The 20,366-nt window shown below is 37.8% G+C and overlaps 1 protein-coding gene across 6 annotated transcripts in view; it reads left to right on the forward strand.

Annotated features, from left to right (window-relative positions):
• CDK14 (cyclin dependent kinase 14) overlaps window positions 1-20,366 on the forward strand; it is a 549,155-nt gene that overhangs the window by 465,361 nt on the left and 63,428 nt on the right. For 5 of the 6 annotated variants that reach the window (XM_070617449.1, XM_070617451.1, XM_070617452.1 and 2 more), the window contains one exon: window positions 4,746-4,889. In XM_070617449.1, the coding sequence (XP_070473550.1) occupies window positions 4,746-4,861 (116 nt within the window). In that variant the 3' untranslated portion in view covers window positions 4,862-4,889. Of the gene's footprint in view, window positions 1-4,745; window positions 4,890-8,847; window positions 9,033-20,366 lie in introns of those variants that run through there. The other variant, XM_070617450.1, reaches the window with a different exon arrangement.

The raw sequence follows: 20,366 nt of genomic DNA on the forward strand, positions 1-20,366 counted from the left end.
TGCATAGGCATTTACAATTTACTAATCCTGGGTATATATCACTCACCATAAAAATACATAAAGTTATTTCTTTTATCTCTTAGACTTTAGATTTTCCCCCACATTGTAATATTGGGTTCTCCTTGACAACGATAACACTTTATTTTGGAACTAAGAAGCAACTCTTCTTGGGTATTCCTAACCTAAACCTTTTTTGATATCCCACATTTAAATTCTAATTACTTTTTTTAACCCTAGATATATTAATATAATACCTATTTTAATATAGTATATAGATATGTTAATCTATTACTATTAATCTATTAATACAGATATATTAATCCACTTCTCCTCCTATGCTTAGTAAATCTTCTTTAACATTTCATATATTTCCAGTCCATATTTATTCTATATTCTGCCCTACTTCCTTTCTAAAAATCTACCCATTGACCATTACAACAGCTATCCCCATTAAAAAAAAGAAAAATTAAAGATGAAATCCCTATGGCAAAATAATGAATTGATGACACATCTTCCCATACTGAAAAAAAATGATGCAAATAGGCTCGCTCGTTTATGGCTCATCAAAATCCAGAATATGGTTTGTTTTCCCATTTAGTAGAACTTGTAACTTGGTATCACTCCTCCTTGGTGACATCTCAATCCCATCTGACTCAATGATTGAGTTTAAGCCAGGATTTTGATGGTCTATGAATTCTGAATTCTGTAGTAGTACTTTTCTGTTAATATGGACTTATTACCCACTTGCCACTTAGTTTATCAGCCAGTGGTTAAATCCAGTTTCTATCAGGAAGTAAATGCCTACACATTATCACTCAGCAGCAGGCTACCAACGGAGACAGACTTGTCCCCGTCATTAACAAGCACAATGTATGCAGAACACCAGAGGGGAATTAAAACCACAAAAAATACCTCAGGGTGGTATTTTTAATATGAGAATTTAATTTGTAATTTCACAGATTAAGAATTTTGGCTGCATTAATCCCTTTATCAGCTCACAGCAGGCTATTTGCAGAATCATAACCATAAGGCGATATTCATTGGCAGAAACACGTCTTTGCATAACGTTAAACATCAGGAGCAGTGAAACCTTTTGAAGGGGGCAGAATAAAGATGAAAAATCATTATATTTTTAAAGCAAGATTCTGCTAAATGCCTCCGGTAACAATTTTGAGTTACAGAAATGCTATTTCTGTGTCTAGTAGATAATCATTATGAAGCATAAATCCAGTCACTAGAAAGGACAATCGCAGTATTAAATACTACAGTCATTTCCATTTAGAACAACGTAGTAGTCCTTGTAAACATGTTTACAAAACAAAGAATTCCTAGACTTTGGGAACTAGTTCTTTTAGGTGAAATGACTGGTTTGGGTGACTGTTATCTAGGTTAATACTCTGCAAACTATATTTAGAAATTCTTAAAATTAAATTTTACATTATTATGGAGTCTTGTAAAAGTTCACCACCTAGCAAATGGCAGCAGCAGCAATAGCCTCACGTGCTTCCTTTCCAAGGGGATTTGGAAGGAGGTCCAGAAGTGTTGGCAAGAAGTGTCGCAGAAGCAATAAATGGATTGTCTTGGCAACCAGGTTGTGGTTTGGAGTCATCAATTCCAGGAAGCTCATTGTGTTAGTCAGCCAGGTTGCTATTACAAACTACCATGACTGGAGGGGCTTAAACAACTAACATTTATTTCTCACAGTTCTGGAGGCTGGGATGTCCAAGATCAGAGAGTCAGCAAAAGTGGTTCCTGGTGAGAGCCTCTTCCTGACTACAGACAGGCACCTTGCTGTAACCTCACATGGCAGAAAGAGCGATTTCCCTCTCTCTTCTTCTTCTAATAAAGCCACTAATCTCTGGGGCCGGCCCCGTGGCCGAGTGGTTAAGTTGACGCGCTCTGCTACGGCGGCCCAGGGTTTCTCTGGTTCGGATCCTGGGCGCAAACATGGCACCACTCATCAGGCCACATTGAGGCTGTGTCCCATGTACTACAACTACAAGGACCCACAACTAAAATATACAACCATATTCTGGGGGTATTTGAGGAGGAAAAAGCAGAAAGAAAAAAAAAGCCACTAATCTCATCATGAGGGCCCCACTCTCATGACCTCATCTAACCCTAATTACTACCCAAAGGCCCCATCTTCAAATACCATCACGTTAGGGTTAAAGGCATCAACATAGGAATTTGGGAGGGACACAAATCAATCCTTGGCACTCACTTTTTTAAAGATAGCTCATAGTATTTTTAAAAAGAATACCCACAAAAGGAAAATACTTATGCAAGCATAAAGCAGAACCAGGTTAAAAGGAGAAGATTGGAACAAGAATAAGTTCAAAGTGGCCTGGAGCCTTCTTGGCCTACTTTAATATATCACACCCTGCAAGAAGAGCATCAAGTGTTATCAGAGGCTTGGTTACACAGAGTACTGTACACATTCCGTGGATTAGTATAAACATGAAGGTGCACACTTGTGCCAGACTCTTCTTTGCTTTGGAAGAACATATAACAATATAATATCTTTCTTTATTGTACTATTCCTTAAAACCTCACCAGTTTACGTAATACCAAAATTTAGAAGTAATGTGTTAATGTGTCACTGAAACAGGAATTATAAATTCATCAAGCAGGAATAATGGTACAGTTACTTGGGGATCTGGCAGTTAAAGCTGGCTAATTCTGGTGGCACCCAGTCATTCTTCTCCTATCCCGAAACCCCAACAGCCTTGCCCCACTTCTTCACAAAGATTTAATTGCAGGGAAGTAAATGGAGGGCTGATGTAGAAGAAATTCATTACTTTTCCCAAATACACCACAGGGCATTCTCCTGTGTATACTATCAAGTTACATAAATTATTGAAGCTGAACTACCCTTGTCAAAGTAAACGAACAAAATACACTTCATAGCGCAGAGTCCTTGATTTTATTACATTCATTTGCTAATTCACAAAACTCAAATCTACAGTGAAAGAAGGCCAACAAATTGTTGCAGTGTGAAGAGCACTGAACTGGGAATCATACCACCTGGATGCTCACTTCCGCTCTGCTAACTAGCTGGCCAACCTTGGACAAGTGCCTCAGTCTCTGTGGGCTTCTGATTTCTCAGTTAGAGACACAGGGATCCCTAAGGACCTTTCCAGCTCTGACGTTTGTAGGTTTTCCTACTTATTGCTATATGTGTTCTATATGTTATCCTAAAACAACATTGTGCCATTAATGTAGCTCCGTGCCATCTTTTTAAAAGTAAAACAAACACACCTAGTTCAAATCTATCTGCTGCTTCTACTTCCTAGACTTGCATTCTCTTGTGAATCCTTTTGAACCAGGCATTTGTGCCCAAGGCTCCAGAATTGCTGTTTTCAAAGTCTCTCTCCGTTGGTCTTTTCCCAGCCCTTAGCTTGATTCATCAGCAGAATTCAACACAGGTGACCACCATTTCCTCCTAGAAACATTTCCTTCACTTGGATTCCAAGACAGGACTCTCTCATGGCTTTCCTTTAGCCTCCCTAAGCTCTCCTTTTCAGACTCCTTTGAGGATTTCTCCTCATTCTTCAGACTTCCCACTGTTAGAGTGCCCTGGGGCTTAATCCTCGGATCTTTCTATTTGGGTACACTCCCTAGAGCCTACATGCTCTCATCCAATCTCATGATATAAATATCATCTATACACTGACAGCTTCCAGATTTCTATCTTCAGTCTCATCTTCCCTGACTCCAGACATGCATATCCAATTGACTACTCCACATCTCCATTTAGCTGTCTAGTAGGCATCTCAAACTTAATATTACCAAAACTGAATTCCTGATCTTTTCCCCCAGACTTACACCTTCTGAAGTCTTCCTCTTTTCAATAAAGGGAAATATCATTCTTCCAGTTGATGGAAGTTGTCCTTGACTCCTCTTCTTTTGTCCCACCCAAACCCAATTCTTCCATAGACCCTATTGGCACTGCCTTTAAAATATATCAAGAATCACACCACTTCTCCCTTCTCCACTGCTATCACCCTGCCCCAAGTCACTCACCATCTTCTTTCGCCTGTATTTTTACAATAGCCTCCTAACTGTTTTGTCTGCTTCTCTTCTTGCTCCTTAGAGTTGAGCTCTTGCTGTTTCATCTTTCTACAGTTTGTACTTGCTCTTCCTCTAGGAATTTGCATGGCCTGCCCTCTCACCTCCTTTGGATCTTTGCTCAAATGTACTTTATTAGGGAAGACTTCACTGACCTACTTCCACCCCAGCACTTCCAATTTCTTTGCCTTGCTTTATTTTTCTTCATAACACTTACTACTAGTTGATATATTTGTTTGATTGTTTATCATCTGTCTCCCCCAGATGGAATCTACAAAAATAGGGATTTCTTTTTGTTGTGATTTATATACTGTAGGATTCCGAAAAGCCTAGAACAACGTGGGATTCAATAAATATTTCTCCGCTGAATGAATGAAAGAATGGCGTGAAGAAAGGGCAAAATATGTTGTTTCCAAATCCAAGTTAATTGTTCTAGATCAGAGAAATAGGAAAGGTCAACTGAGCTGTGGTTCTGAGGGGAAGGCAGGCTATCCTGTCATACATGTGTCTAAATCTGTGTAAAGGTGTGTGTGGCTGTGACCACCAACATATACTATGATGTTCCATGTGCTGCACATCCAGAATTACATCTCAGTATCCATTTTTAAAAAGAGAAGATTGTAAATACATCTATAAATATATAAGTAAGTGAAAACTTTTCATTCTTTCCGCAGTGTCTTCTATTTTTACTGTCCCAAATGTAAGATTGCAACCAGAAGCTGGAGAAAGCATGCGGGCCTTTGGGAAAAACAATACTTATGGCAAAAGTCTATCAAATAGCAAACACTGATGAGCACAGCATTCTCAAGAGAGCACAGGTAAGATGGCCTACTTTACTTGGAAAGTAATATCGAATAGATCTTTTAAATGAAATATTTCAGATTCATTTTTTTCATCAGTATCTTATGAACCTCTTGTGTTCATTATGGCAGTCATCACAGATCTGCTGAGGCAGAGAACTGTCAGTCATTTCTGTGTTTTCAGGCACCTACTGGATTCTAACCAAAATTGTATTTTATTTATATAGTCATAAGTAAACCATTTTAGTCATAAGCAAATTATTTTAACTGCTTATACATTCTTCACTGAGGTTAGAAAAAGGTTAACCTTGGGCTGTATCTAAGCCACAGACCTTCTTTGTTTGGCTCCCCAAATTTTTCTAATTAGTTCTAATTAGTTTTAAAATGGGGACATATTACACAAAGTCTGGATTTCTGGCTTTTCTTGAAAAATCAGCAACTCTGGCAATACTGCTCTCACGTCCCTGCCAGAAGTTTGTGTGTGTGGCTGACCTGTGGCTGCCTCCCTTGGAATAGACATGTGCCCCCTAGTTTAGCTCAGCTGCCGTGTGGGCCCCTTCACCCATTTCTGATTCCTGCCTGCCCCTAGTACAGACCTTGTCATGGTGAAGCTTTTCTTTTTTTCGTATTCGATTCTTTGACCTCTACTATTCTGCACATAGGAAGCATAATCTAAACAAGGCAATCTGCAGGCATGTCAGCCTGTCCCACTCGTCGCACATGCTTCACAGAAACAAGTGTAAGACAGCAACTTCTGAAAAGGCTACGTCTTTATTGCCAGATGAATGTCTGGGTTTTTTGGAATTTTGTGCCTATATATATCTCTCTTTTTGTTTAATGTAACATAACTCTGAAGCAAATGAAGAACAAACGTTTGTGTGGGCAAGGCTTTTTATTTGCTAGCCCATATTTTTTCCTTTCTCATGTGGATGTTCAATCCTTCATTGTTCAAGTGAATCCGAGGATGCGTTCAGCAGTGTAGGAGCTCCTCTTCCTCTCTCTCTCTCCTAACGTGAAATATGCTAACAGGCTGAGTTGTCAGCATGGCAAAGAGAGCAGATTAAACTGTCTACTTTGTCTTGTGATTTGCCAATACTTTGAGCTATTTTTGGACTCAGTTTTTGCATACGCTCAATGTGGGGCCCAGTTTTGGCCTCTCAGGAGTATGGTGGTGATTTATGAATGATTTGGAGATAAAAGATTCCCAGATGAAAGATGGTGTGTAAATGCCGGTCAGGAAATGTTACTAATAGACTTGCCACATGATACGTGAGAGTAAGATTCTTCATTTTTCAGGTTATTTCTCCCTATTGGATAAAAGTTACGTGGAAGCACAACCTCACTCACCCAGTAGTGTTTGTACTTCCATTCTGAACTTCAATTGGTCAGACAAAGAGTGGGGCCAAGCTTCTGACCAGTTACATCCTGGTTCTGAGAATGGTTTTAATTCATGAGAGTTGCGGCATATGCTTTTAAAATTATTTAACCTACATTACCATAATGATGGCCCCTGGCTTTATAAATCCCTCAGACAATTCTGTAGAACAAAACAAAAAGTGGACTTTATTTGTACTGCTCCCTCGTACATGGATGCACACAAGCAAGCCTGAATTTCAATCACAGGGCTGTCTGTGTCCTTTCTTCTTGGCTCTTTGACCTGCGCCTGGCCAGTCAAAGCAGCTAGAATGTGTTTCAGATCAGTTTCTCCTTGTAAAATGAAATCAAGCTCACTGGTCAGAAGCATTGCCCATGAGGTCTCAAAAATTACTATTGACACGAGATTTCTAAAGGCACTCAAAATTACAATCATCAATCAGTATTTGAAAGCCTTTACAAAAATGTATTTTCTTTTCAGTATATTTTTAAAACCAATTTAAGGTTATACCTGCATGGCACTTCCTCAAGAATTATTTGATAATAATACAAATATTTTCTCTATGAGTTTTGTCTTTTTCTCATCAACTTTTAAAGCTTTAATGTTATTGTTGTTTTCTTCCAAAATTCAAATACCTCGGCTTGATTCAACGTTATATTGAGGAAACATCTAAATTTTTCTTTTCTCAGAAAACCTGCAGGGAAGCTGAATTCTAAGATTTTTCTGTCAGCAGAAAAAGAAATCATTTTAATTTCTCACCTTTGTGGGTTTTTAGTTTTAATCAAATAGGACTACCTTAGAGATCAAATAACATAGCCTATGTATTAGTCTGATACATCCTGTGCAATGACCTTTTTCTGACCAGTAGCTGAATATCAAATTGTAGACAAAAAGCAAAACATCTACATAATTACGGGTATTCATTGAGAAAAACATGTCATTCCCTAGAGTTTGATTTTGTTGTTGATGAATTAATTAATTGTTTAGAGAAGGCTGTGGCATCTTAAATTTTCCTCAAATGTCCCAATTCTTTGTAAAGCCCAGAGATTGAGAAGGAGACGGAGCGGGGAGAGGTTGGGGGCTCAAAGAGGCTAGGATTGTAATCTAGCGCTTCAGCCACCTCTCTGTGGGCAGTCACAGAGGTAAATGTGGAAAATGGATCGCTCTTGTTTTTGAAATGATAGAGGACTGAGTAGACAGGAGTGTTTCAAGTCCTAATGTTTCTCCAGTCCCTCAATGCCAAATTCTTTCTATACTTGCATTCTAAGGTCACTTCATTGTTGAGTTAATAATACTGGATTTGCATAAACTGGTCTTAGTGGAAAAGCTAATGAGAAGCACTTTTCTTTGCTGCAGAAAGCAATTTTGGTTTTAGAGTCCTGTAACCAAATTAGACAAAAAGAAAACCGCACACACCTACCTAGGTGAAAAATGGGGTAGGTGCTGGTGAATGATCAAAATACTATGCTGTCTACATTTTGTTATCCTCTAAAGATAGTAATAGACCTAAGATTTCATAGATTGTCCCCACTCATTTTATCAGCATTGAATGGTTAGAACCTCTTAAAATCTGAGAGAGCCTTAAATGGGCATAGAAATTCTCCCCAAGGAAAAGACCAGGAGCTGTATTGAATACACGTCCATTAGCCATACTTATGTTTACGCACAGTGATCCAAACACATCCCTGTGTTGAGCTCAACTTTTCAGTCATTCTGAACGGAGACAGGAAGGGCACGGTTGCTCTGTCCCCTTCTCCTTTTGCTGAATACGAGGAATAAGAATGACCTCTAATCGTTTAGACAGATGTTTTATAATTTTTCTGAAATAGTATATATTCATTATGGAAGCTCTTTTTTCAATGAATCAGTCTTCAGACCCTATTAAGTTTATAATAAATATACAAGAGTCTGTCTGCTACATGAAAAAAATTTTATTTGGTTAAAGTGCAGGAAGTTAACCGCATGTATATTTTGGTGACCCTGTCCTTGCCTTTCAGCATATTATCTTTGTTAATCAACATTATTTAATTGTTATAAGACAATGAAAACAATGTGTTAGACTCTCTCTGCCTGGCTCAGTCATCAAGCAATAATTTCCTAAAAGTAGGCTGCCAGGTAAACAGAGTAGAATGCATAAATTGCTCAAGAAATTTTAATTAAATAAGATAAAAACTTTTTAAAACACCAAATTCCAGATGAAATATAATGCTTTGTGCTTAATGCTCTCTGGCATTACCATCTGCACATTCAGTAGAGCGTATTTGCACACCCTGGGGTGCCAAAACCCCTGGGGAGTCATGGGCCCCAGGAACCTGGATTTTTAAGAACCCCAGAGGATGTTGGTGCAGGTGGCCTTTTAACCATCTATAATGAAGTCTTCAGTAAGTATTCAAGAATTCTATATTTATGAAGTAAAATAATCAACTGATTTGGGTCAGGACTGCATAAAGACAAACTAGGAAACAATCCTTTCCCTTTCCTTCCCTTTTTTTTAAACAAAGAATAGTGTAGAGTTGTACTATCCAGCACAGTAACCACTAGCCTTGTGTGGCTACTTTAATTTTAATTAATCTAATTTAATTAGTTTTGTTTCCTTGGTAGCACTATCACGTTTCAAGTGCTCCATAGCGACACATGACTCATGGCCACCGTATTGGACAGGACTGATACAGAACATTTCCAGTATCACAGAACATTCTACGGGACAGCCCTGGTGAAGAGCATTTCCCCTACCTGCCTTTTAAAAGAGCAATGAGGAAAATTAAACTGAATTCAACCGGTAAAAATATGTTTCAGTTCTAAATTATCGTCACTTAAGAGAAGCTCAAAATGTGTGAGGAAAAGAAATGCTCAGGTAAGGAAGGAGGCATGTTGCAAAGTGAGAGGGACGGAGACAGATCACTGAGAATGAAAGAAGGAGCTGTGCCCACAGGAACAGGAGAGACCAGGAGAAAGCGGGTATTCAGACCTTTCAGGGATGACACAGGTTTCTTCAGTTAACAGTGGTATTTGTTGAGATCGCTCCTCAGGGAAGTAAGGAAGACCAGGTTGACTGTCTAATTAGCTGCATGGGCAGGCCTCACAAAGACTGAGCATCCTTCAGAATCCAGCAAGAGCTTTAGTTTGTCTGCCATCTCAACTGCCACTTCAACTCTGGTAACTACTCCTGGAGAAACAGCCACCTTTTGCTCTCCTCCATGCTGTGACATTATGGCAGCTCACTTTTTCTGTCTCCACATCGACTAACATTGCTTTCATCTTCTCTTCATCTCGTAACTTTTGCTGACTTGTTTCTGCTTATTCATGAATACTGCTTAGTGTCATATCTCTTTGTCCCTGTTTCTGAGGCAGTCTATTGCTGTGCTCTTTTTCTCAGATTCAAAACCTCCTTGAGAGCAGCTCTGATTGGTGTAGCCATCACCATGAAGTAGAGAGCAAGGCTTTGAGGAGGGCTGTTGAGTCAGTCACCCCCGTAGAAGCTGTTGGCTGACTGTAGGCTGTTCTAGCTCAGGTGCTGAGCCCTGATCCAGTCAGCTGAGCTGTGAACTTAGTGGTCAACCATTTCTTAAGGAACTCCTGCATAGATGGCTCTAGGCTTACCAGTCTCTGAAGAAGCTTCTATGAAGCCAGTAGTGTAGATGGAAGGCACTTTGCCTGGCCCGTACACTGCCAAGGAAAAAAATTAGACAAGTACAGAGGGAAACTCCAGTTTTAATGGAGTGGCAACATCCTCATTGTGTGGTATTTTTGGCTATTGACTAAAGGTCTTTTTAAGACACGTTGCATTTTCTCAACTACAGACACAAAAGGAGATAATACCTGTTAGTACTTATCACTATGTAAGAAATTCAAGTGCTGGGTCCTTCTTTCAGTAGCAAGAAGGTTTCTGATTTTTTCTACAAAAACTATTTTCTGCATGATACTGCAAATTTGTTTCCTATCAAACAACTGCAATTTTATTATCTCTGTTGTCTCATGTAGTTGATGACAATAGTTGTGGAAATAAGAGGTAGAGGGGGAAAGAAAGCCTAGTGTTCCTTGCAGGTTTTTATCTGAAAGAACCCCTGGTTTTTGTCATTACGCCTACATTGCTGCAGATTTACAAGTACATCTTATTCGGGAAATTGACAGTGCTTCGAACCACACATGCATAATGCATATTATGAATAGCCGATTGAGAAGGGGCTGGAATGTTGTTTCATTTCCCCACCCCACCTCCACCCGCTTTTCCTTTGCTTTCTCTCTACCCTGGAAAGTTTATTTTCTCCTCTAAACTCTGATGCAAAAGAGTAGGCTAGGGAAGTTTGTCTCTCCTCTTGTCACTCTCCCTTCTCTGCTTCTCCAGCCCTCCCTTTCTGTGGGTCACTTCTGATCTGTACCACGCACCACCACCGCCAACCCTGTGAAAGGGTTAGCAAGGACTCCGAGGCCTTTACTCTCTAGTCTGCCGATTATGTAGTAGGACTGTCACAAAGCAGCATGAAAGTAAAGTTAAATATATCATGTTTCATCCAGAGTGCATTTTTTAAGTGTTTAATTTTTATATTGACATAACTTGAGATTTACAGAAAAGTTGCAAGAACAGTACAAAGAATTCCTGATGCCCTTCATGAACCACTTTCCCCAAATGTTAGCATTTTACTGCATTTGCTTTATCATATTCATTGTCTCCCTCTCTTCCTCTCTCTCTCTCTGTCCCACATAAATGTATGCACATACACATTGTTTTTACTCACATGATGCTCCCTTACTTTTAACTATTTCAGTGTGTTTTTCTGGTAAACAAAAAATTCAGAGTAATTTTTTTTAATTAAAAACAATATGTTTTGCCCTTGCTTTTCCTTTTCCCTTCTCTGACTGAGAGTTTTTAAAAGCAAAATGCCTAAAAGAGAATAAACTGGTTTGATGCTCCACAAATTGGTTCATCAGCCCAAGGATGCTGGAAAATTGGCTATATTTTTGTGATTCAGTGTTTTCAGGTCAGATGAGCTTTCAAATTAGGGGTGGTGGGGATAGCACTGCAACTTGCATCTTCTGTCTTTTTAAAACCTAAATTAATTTCTTAGGGACTATTTAGCCAGCAGCATAATATGAGTGAAGCTTTCTTATAAATAGTGGGCACAAGATGTGATGTGGCTCGTAATCAAGATATCTATTAGAATGCTTGGCCAAACTATTACGAAGTTAGCAGTCACAAAGAACAAGTAGTTATAATCAGGTCAGGTGCTCTATTTTTCTCTTTCGTTTAATGTTGATTCTTATGAATTTGGGATACAGAGGGAATCGTCTATGCCCTAAGTGCACTGTATTGTATTATTAATACCAGGATAGCAGCTGAGTCCCACTAGACGGTCTTTGTGGTCTGCGGATACTCTAAGAAGTGTCTGAGCATAAAAGGAGGCTGTTTGAGTTGAAGTGGGCTGATGGTCTGGGATGACATTTGAATGCATGGAGGACAATGTCTAAATGACAGTATCGAGAAGGGAAGGCAAAAAGAAGCTCAAAACTATTCCCATTGTCCCTTGGATGCTCATCACTCCTCTTGAGATATTCCTCACATGGGAGCTTTGTCTAGCAACAGGGAGTAGGATCAGGGCGGGATAGACCCGGGGTCCCGGGACAAAAGCCAGGGATTCAGGTCCTCAGACACATTAAAATTCTAGACAGATAGCAAACATAATGAAAACCACAACCCAAATGTATTTTAAGTCTAACAAAGTTCAACATTTTAGCTAAATTATTACAAGTATATTTAACAAAATGTTTGCAATACTCTGAGATGCTTCTATGAATAAAGCTTTTAAGAACATCAAATTGGTTGTGCAAATGAATAATTTACCAAGTCTCTATTGGAATTTAGGATAGCTGCTTCCTCTACCAATCTGTACACACACACACACACATACACACACACACTCTGTACATCACACAACCAAATAGAATAATTTTTCAACAGTCCTAGAACTGTGAGGATAACATCATAGAGCAGTCAAAGGATTACTTTTCCACCAAGGAAATAATGCACAAGGCCAATAACAAAAACACTACAAAAGTTAGAGAAACTGATGGAAATTTATCTCATAGTAAGTACTACCATGTATGCCAAGCATGGAATCAAATGCTATATTGTTAACTTCCATACTTGGGTGAATTTTTTCCTGTTAAATTATCACTATTCTTTTAATGTAGCTTGCATTATGTATAGTGCCCTTGGATTTTTAATTGCTCTGGATTATCATTTTCAATGCAATTAGTAAAATGCCCTCAATTACATGTAATAATTACTGTAAATGGGGCTATTGGCCTAATTACTATAAATGGGGAAAGATGTGTGATTATCATGTGCAGTTAAATCATGTACAGTATTTATTTTACATTATTACATACAATAGTGTAATGATAACACGTAATTATATTGTATCAATCCTTGGTCAACAAATCTACGTCACATTAAGATATTTAGAGTTGTGATCCATTGCCAAAGATCCATGTACTGGATCTTCCTTTCTAAAGTAAAGTAAAGTAAAATAATTCTAAAGTAATGAGGGCTAGGAATCCACTAAATAAATTGTGCACAGGCAAGAAAAATCTGAAAGGAAAAAAATTATTTTACCTCCATTAATTAAGAATGCCCAGATTACCCTTTGTTGTCAGTGTTAAATCCTCCCTGAGCCCAATGCCAGCCTCCACCTGCCTGTTTTTATGTAAATGTGTAAAAATCAACACCCTTAAATGGTGGCAACATTTAAAATATGCCTGGGAAAAAAAAAAAAAAGAAGTCCTTTCTTCACTGTGGCAAACGTGATAATCATCCCTAGTTTACAGATGCACACTTAACAAGCTTATAGCACATAATTAATTCTGCAAAGGATGCTGTTTGACAGAGTGGGATTATGAGAATTGCATATTGATAGTGGCAAGAGGAATAAATCTATTTTCTCCACCTAAGGTAGGGTGTTCTTGTGCTCTTTAGAAACTGGCGCATCTCAGAGGTGTTGCTCTCAAAATGATCTCAGGATGGAAAGAAATCAGTAATTACAGAGCCAGGCATTCAGTTGTGTCCTAATTTTCCCACCAGTTTTTCAGTGTTTCAGCTGCCTCCGAGACTTAAAGTATTCTCATTAGGTAGCTGCAGAGGCAGCCGCTTGCCTACTCCCTCATTCTCTCACTGCATTTCCTTTTTTTCCCCTCCATTCCTGCCTTGGGAGTGACTGTGAAGATCATTTTCTGGAATGATTGGCAGGTTAGAGGATTCGATCAGATGAGTTCCTCTTAGTGCAGGTCAAAAAGGCTAGTTAGCAGGAGCTGTCGAAAAATGCCAGCAGCATTCGAAATGGGAAATGTCATGACTTCGAGGCAGGGGGTGCCACCTGGAACAGAAAGCCCCCAGCTCATTAGCAAGTTACAGGATGCTGGCTTAACTGGAGGGAGCAGAGAAGGAAAGATAATACCCAATAGAGAAAATGATTGTGAAGTGGAATTGATTTCATGTATAATTTGTTTATCACTAGAGGGGACAAATGCTGTCCTTCTGACATGAGCAGAGGAGTGTGGACTGTGAATGAAGCAACTTAGCATAATCTCCAGGTCGAGCTTTGGATTTAAAGAATGCAAACTTCTTTATGCTTAACTGTGGAAATGATCAGGTCATGTTACATTAATTAAAGCTGACATACTCTCAAATGTTTTATCTGGGCAATTGTGGCAATTCGACAGAAATGGATAGAGATGGGCAACTTTAGAAAATAGGAGGAATTTTTTTCCTCTGCTGGTGTGGAAGACTAGCTCAGTTGCATACTGAATTATAACATGGCTGGTGTTTACCTTCAGTGGTTAGCTAGGCTGCACAAATCAAACCGGGTTCCCGATTCGCTTGCGATCTTGTTTAGAGAGGAGAATGTTTGCCCTTTAGGAGATTTAGATGTATTCCGTGTTAAAACATAGACGTGTATTTTGGAATATGACTGTATTGTATTTTGATATAATGTTAAAATTTTAATCTTTTTTTTAAAGGGGAAGCTCTCTAATTTCATTCCTGCCTAATTATAAGTTCCTGTAGAATATGATACTTTACCATAAAGTCCTCGACTTACAGCAGCCATATTTACCAAGCAAATTAAACTCAAAAGGTGTCCTTATAGGAAAAAATTAATCTGCAATTCGTAAAAAGAGAATGTAGTGGCAAAACAGAAAATAATATTGCCTGGAAAGAACTCATATTAAACTCCAAAATTAAAGCTTCCAGTATTTTTACAATGTATTAAATAGGCTATAGTGTAAAGCCTTTTCCTACATAAATTCCATCAGAAAATGTATTTTCTTTTGATGAGAAACTTTCACGATCTCATTTATCTCTGACATGGAGATCTTCGTCTTGTTATTTTAAGTCACAAATGCCACAGCTGCAAGTCTTTCTGGCTGAACACTGAAAGATGTTTACTTAGCATCTAGATTTTCGTTAAAACATATATTTTCAAAATGTCTTTGCCTTAAGTTTCTCTTTTCTCTTAAATATTGAGACATTTTATGAGGCAGTTATGAAATAGCCAATGCTTGTTTTATCAAGCAGCCTCAGACTGCTGTCTTAAGTGAATAGGAATCTTAAAACCTCCTAGTCAAAACACTGGTGGAAAATTCATTCTGTTCTGTATTCAGCATAAAAAGCTTAGCATTAAGCTACTGAATATAGCTGTCAAGATATACGGCGTTAGTTTTGTCAAATCTGAAAATTTAAACATCTGTGGGAATCCACCCATCCCCTCACTTGAGAGTTTTATTGTGTGGTCCAGAAGCTGACCTTTGAAAAGAAAAATTATAAAATACTGTTTTAAATGGTTCGTCTAAAGTTAAGATTTTTTTATTCTTCTGCAGTAACTTAATTTGTTAACAACTGATGGATTTATTAGAAAAATGAATGAATCAAATTTTTGAGAGAAAGCATTTTAAAAAAGAATTTTTTTAAAATAAGAGAATTGGGTCTCATTGTGTACAAGTAGGTTTCTCACTCTTCAGACTAGCTTTAAGTAAGATGCCCTTCTCTCTCAAAACAGGCAAGCCGAAGGTGCCTGACTACACAGAGCCAGAGGTGAATGGTGGCATTTGTGCACATGTGGTCTCATGACCCACCCTCTTCTCCATCCCCTGCCCTCAGCTTGGCCTTCCAAAGTCAGCTCTGCATTCACAGACTTCATAGACTCTCCACTATTTGGCATTCTTCTCAATTAATCTCCTCTCCTTTAAATAAAATAATCTCTGGTACATATTGACATATTGACATTCTTTTTTTTTTTCCACTGAGGAAGATTAGCCCTGAGCTAATATCTGTTGCCAGTTTTCCATTTTTTTCTTGAGGAAGATTTGCCCTGAGCTAACATCTGTGCCAGTCTTCCTCTATTTTGTATGAGAGTCACTGCCACCACATGGCTGCTGACAAGTGGTATAGGTCATTGCTTGGAAACTGAACCTGGGCTGCTGAAGCAGAGCATGCCAAACTTAACTGCTAGGCCATGGGGCCGGGCCCATATTGACATTCTTATATTTATCATTCCCTTTTTTTAATCTTTCCACAACTCTATAGATTGAGTGATCCTGTTGTCACCTTTAGATTTGTAGGTTCTCTACTGATAAGGTCCCTAGGTTCCAAAGAAAAGAAATGACATCCTTGTAATTGTTCTCTATATCAGCAGTTCTCAAAGTGTGGTCATGTTCTCTGGAGATCCCCAAGAGGCAACATGGGGTCAAAAAGTGTTTTCATAATAACACTAAGATGTTCTTTGCCTTTTGCACTGTGTTGACATTTGCACTAATGGTGCAAAAGCAGTGGTAAATAAAACTCCTGACCTTAGAATGAATCAAGGCAGTGGCTCCAAACTGTATTTCTAGGCATTGTTTTCTTTACCACCATACAATGATAATTGTTTTTAAAAGCCAGTTTTACTTAATAATGTTTTTGATGAAGAAGTGAAAATTAATAATTTTATTAAACGTCTCCCTGTAACTAAATGTCTTTTTAATAGTCTGTGTGAATAAATGGGAAGTTTGCGTAAATCATCTACACTATATACCTAATGACTGTGGTTGTCTCAAGGAAAGCTCTGGTGTAGGTGTATGAGTTGCAAGCTGAACTAGCTGCTCTTTTCTTGAAATGTTTTCACCTGAAAGAACAACTGACAGAGAAACTGGTTATTCAAACTTGGATATTTGGCAGACATTTTCTCAAAAAAGAACAAAAAAAAAAGTGGATCTGTCACCTAAGGAGAACAACTGGCAGTATTTGCTGCTGATGATAAAATTAAATCTTTTAATATAAAATTAGAATTTGGGGAAACTATAGAACATTTTGTTTGCCACGGTGAGCCTGACAGTTCCATAAACATTTTTCAAATGAGATAGATGTTTATATAAGCAAATGTGATTTTTTGATATTGTATAGTGAAATGTGTCAACATTTGAAAGATCTGTATAATGCATTGAATCAGTATTTCCCAACTGACCAATACACACTTTTAGAAAATCATTGCATGGACAAAACATTCACTGAAAGTGTAAGATAAACCAATAGATTTTAAAGTAATAGAATACAAAGAATTCATTGATACAGTTTCAGATTCCCCAGTACAACTAACCTTTAAGAAACTACCACTCATTGAGTTTTGTTGTAATATAAAAGAAGAATGTATATCCACAATCATCTGAAAGGGCTGTTGAAATTCTTTCTTTTCCAAACACATACCTGTGAGAGGCCATATTTTCTTTAGTTGTTTCAACCAAAACGACATATCATGGAACAGATTGAATACAGAAACAGGCATGAGAATCCAGCCGTCTTCCCTTCAGCCCCATATTAAAAATATTTGCATAATTGTAAAGCAGTGCCATTCCTCTTGCTAATTCTACTTGGAAAATATAGTTATTTTTATTAAAATAATGTTTTTATGTTAACATGTAATGGATTTTTTAAGGAATTAATAAATAAATATTTTAAATTATCAATTTTAATTTCAAATGTGGTAAATGTCAATAGCCATAATCCATGTAAACCAAAAGCTCTTTGGGGGTCCTCTATAATATTTGGGTATAAAGGGTCCTTAAGACCAAAAAGTGTGAGAGCCGCTGTTCTGTATCAGTAGTGCTGTGTGTAAACCCTAACATAGTACTTATGTTGACAACATGTTTTCCTCTTGAATAAATTACTATTCACTTAATTTTTTTTTTTTTTTGCTATATAAAATTATTCCACTTCTATCCATCTAATTGAATATCTCAGTTTTTCTGGGGTATAATGGATAAAATCCCTATTCTTGTGTTTACATAGATGCCATCTGAAAATTGCAATAGAGTGCCATTTCTATGCCCTTGATGATTAGTAGACAAATTCTTAAAAGCCTTTTGTTATATATATGAGTTTGAAGGATGTGACTTTCCCTGTGTTATAGGCACTAAGTTTGACCTTGTGTGGAGAGGCTCTGACCATGTGACACTAAATCAACAGGCCATTTTACAAAGCTTGTTGATAAGACTCAGGAGGACTTTCAATACAGTGCCCTGATCAGACTCCGTAAATTCTCTTTCAGGAGATGAACTACTGTGAGGTAGCTCATGGAAATGTAGATGCATTTGGGGGTTCAGAATTGAAGGGAAATAGTCAGCATGATTAACCATTAAATTAGGCTTGTATTTTTTTTAACTCTTTATTTTGAAATATGTTTAGATTTACAGAGGAGTTGTAAAGCTAGGACAGAGAGCTAAACCTTTCACCCAGCTTCTAATATTAACAACCTTTATAACCATGGTACATTTATCAATCTAAGAAATTAACATAGGTACCATACTATTAATTCAACTACAACTTTATTTGTAGGTCATCTATTTTCACACTCATGTCCATCTGTTCCAGGATACCACATTGCATTTAATTGTCGTGTCTCCTTGGTCTCCTCTGGTCTGTGGTAGTTTCTCAGTCTTCCCCAGTTTTTCATGACCTTGATGCTTTTGAAGAGTACTGTTCAGGTATTTGGTGGAAAGTCCCTCATGATGTTTTCTCATGATTAGACTGGGGTTATGGTTTTTAGGGAAGAATATCACCAAGATCAAGTGCTCTTCTCATCACATCATGTCAGGAAATACATGATATCCGCATGACTTATCACTGGTCATGCTGACCTTGATCACTAGGTTAAGGCAGGTGAGGTTTTAAAGCCAACGTGATATCCAGAAAGTGAAGTCAGAGAAGCAAGAAGTCTGGGACAGGTTCTCAATCAAATGGAAGGAATTCAAGACAAGTTATTGGGTGGAGGACAGGGCTACCTGATGTCAGAATCGGAAGAGAGAGAGAGAGAGAAATTACTCTCAAGGCTCAAACCTGCCTGAAAATGGAGGAGAGGAGTGACCAAGAGAGAGTACAGTGTCCAAGTTAAGAATCTTGAAATGTTCCAGCCTCTGACTCAGGATCAGAGAGAGAATTTAACAAGATGTCTGACAGTGTGAAATATATTTTGTGAATATGAATAAATGTATGGCTATTTGACACATGTTGGAAACAAAGCCAGAGTTTCAGATCTTCTGTATTGAAGTTCCCTATGATTTATCTGTCTTCCCCACGAGAATCTAGATCTCAGAATAGAGGAATTTGTTTACTGTTTTATTCTCATTTCACTTTTTTATCTCCATCTCCTAGTATGGCATATAATTTATGCCTATTAAATATTTCTAAAATGTTGACTGAATTAGTGAATATCCAGCTAACTCACCATACCACAATCTTCTGCTCTTTCAGCAAATGTTTTTTGGTTATAGCCATTATATTGGTGCTGTTCTCGGCAGTAGTGGATAAGACAGTTTCTAGCCTCAGGAGACTCACAATTTAGAGTCACAGATACAAGCACTTAAATTTCAAGATTATAAAGTCTACAGTAGAAGTTTGCATGAAACTACATGAGAGGACAAATGAGGTATAAATTAATTCTGCTGGAGAGTATTGAGAAGGTTTCACAAAGGAAGAGATTTTGAGCAAAAGGAGGAATTAGATTTTTCCATGGGCATGGAGGAGGAGAAGAGTGTTTTCAAGCAGAGGAAACACTGAGAGCAAAGCCATGTCACAAAGTGCGATATCCTAGGGGATGGTGTGGTAAAGCTAAGGGCGTGGGGATGGGGAATGAGGAGAGTGGGGCCCAAAAAGGGATTTTGAAGGTAGATTGTGAAGGGTCTGGAATGACATGCTAAGGAGTTTGGATTTTAATGTGATTGCACCGGGGTAAATATATATGACTTCCTGATCATTCACAGGAGAATCAAAACATCTTAAAGATGGAAGATCTTTTAGGGTCATATAACAACCATGAAAGAAGATGTGCTATTTTTTCTTTTCTTTAGACCACTTATTATGGTAGAGGCTGTTTTGAAAATAAAGAAAATGTATAAAATTCCATTCACACTTGTATCTAACAATATTAGAATATTAAAAACTATATCAACACTTACCCTTCTCTTTGGCTGAAAACCTATTCATCCTCCAGCCATGAAATTTCGTGAATCTATTATGGGTATGATTCCTTTATTATACTTTTTTCAACATGTACATAACATGTTTCCTGAAAAGTTATGCATAAATTCTTTATTTTGCGTGAAAGAATATGGCTTCTTTGTACACAGATCTTTTTGTAAAATGAATAATGACCCCTTAATGTAACTTCCGTGAATATGTAGAATTTCATTTATTAAGATACATTGACACTATTTGAGGGAAATGCGAAAACTAAAAAGTGAGGTGACTTTTCCAGGGATAAAAATTTAAGACAATTTTTGAAGTTGACAGAAATGTTTAAGAATTTAGTATTTTCGTAGTCTTACTTGGAATGTGCTCAGCACCCAGTAGGTGTGCAAAAGTGTTTTCATGAATAAATTCATACTGATGTCTATGAACTTTGAGTTCCTATAAGAGTTAATTCTAGTTTTCATGCCCATTTTTGCCTAAATACAAATAAACTGTTAAGTATTTGAAGATCTTAAACTGTGTCTAACCAACCTCTTAAAACTACCTAATATTTAGTAACTCAATAGCTTTTTCGGTGATGATGATGATAATGCAAAGGAAAAATGTTAAAACACCTAAGATAAGACAA

This window comes from Equus przewalskii, chromosome 4 (genome assembly GCF_037783145.1).
Source record: "Equus przewalskii isolate Varuska chromosome 4, EquPr2, whole genome shotgun sequence".
Lineage (NCBI taxonomy): Eukaryota > Metazoa > Chordata > Mammalia > Perissodactyla > Equidae > Equus > Equus przewalskii.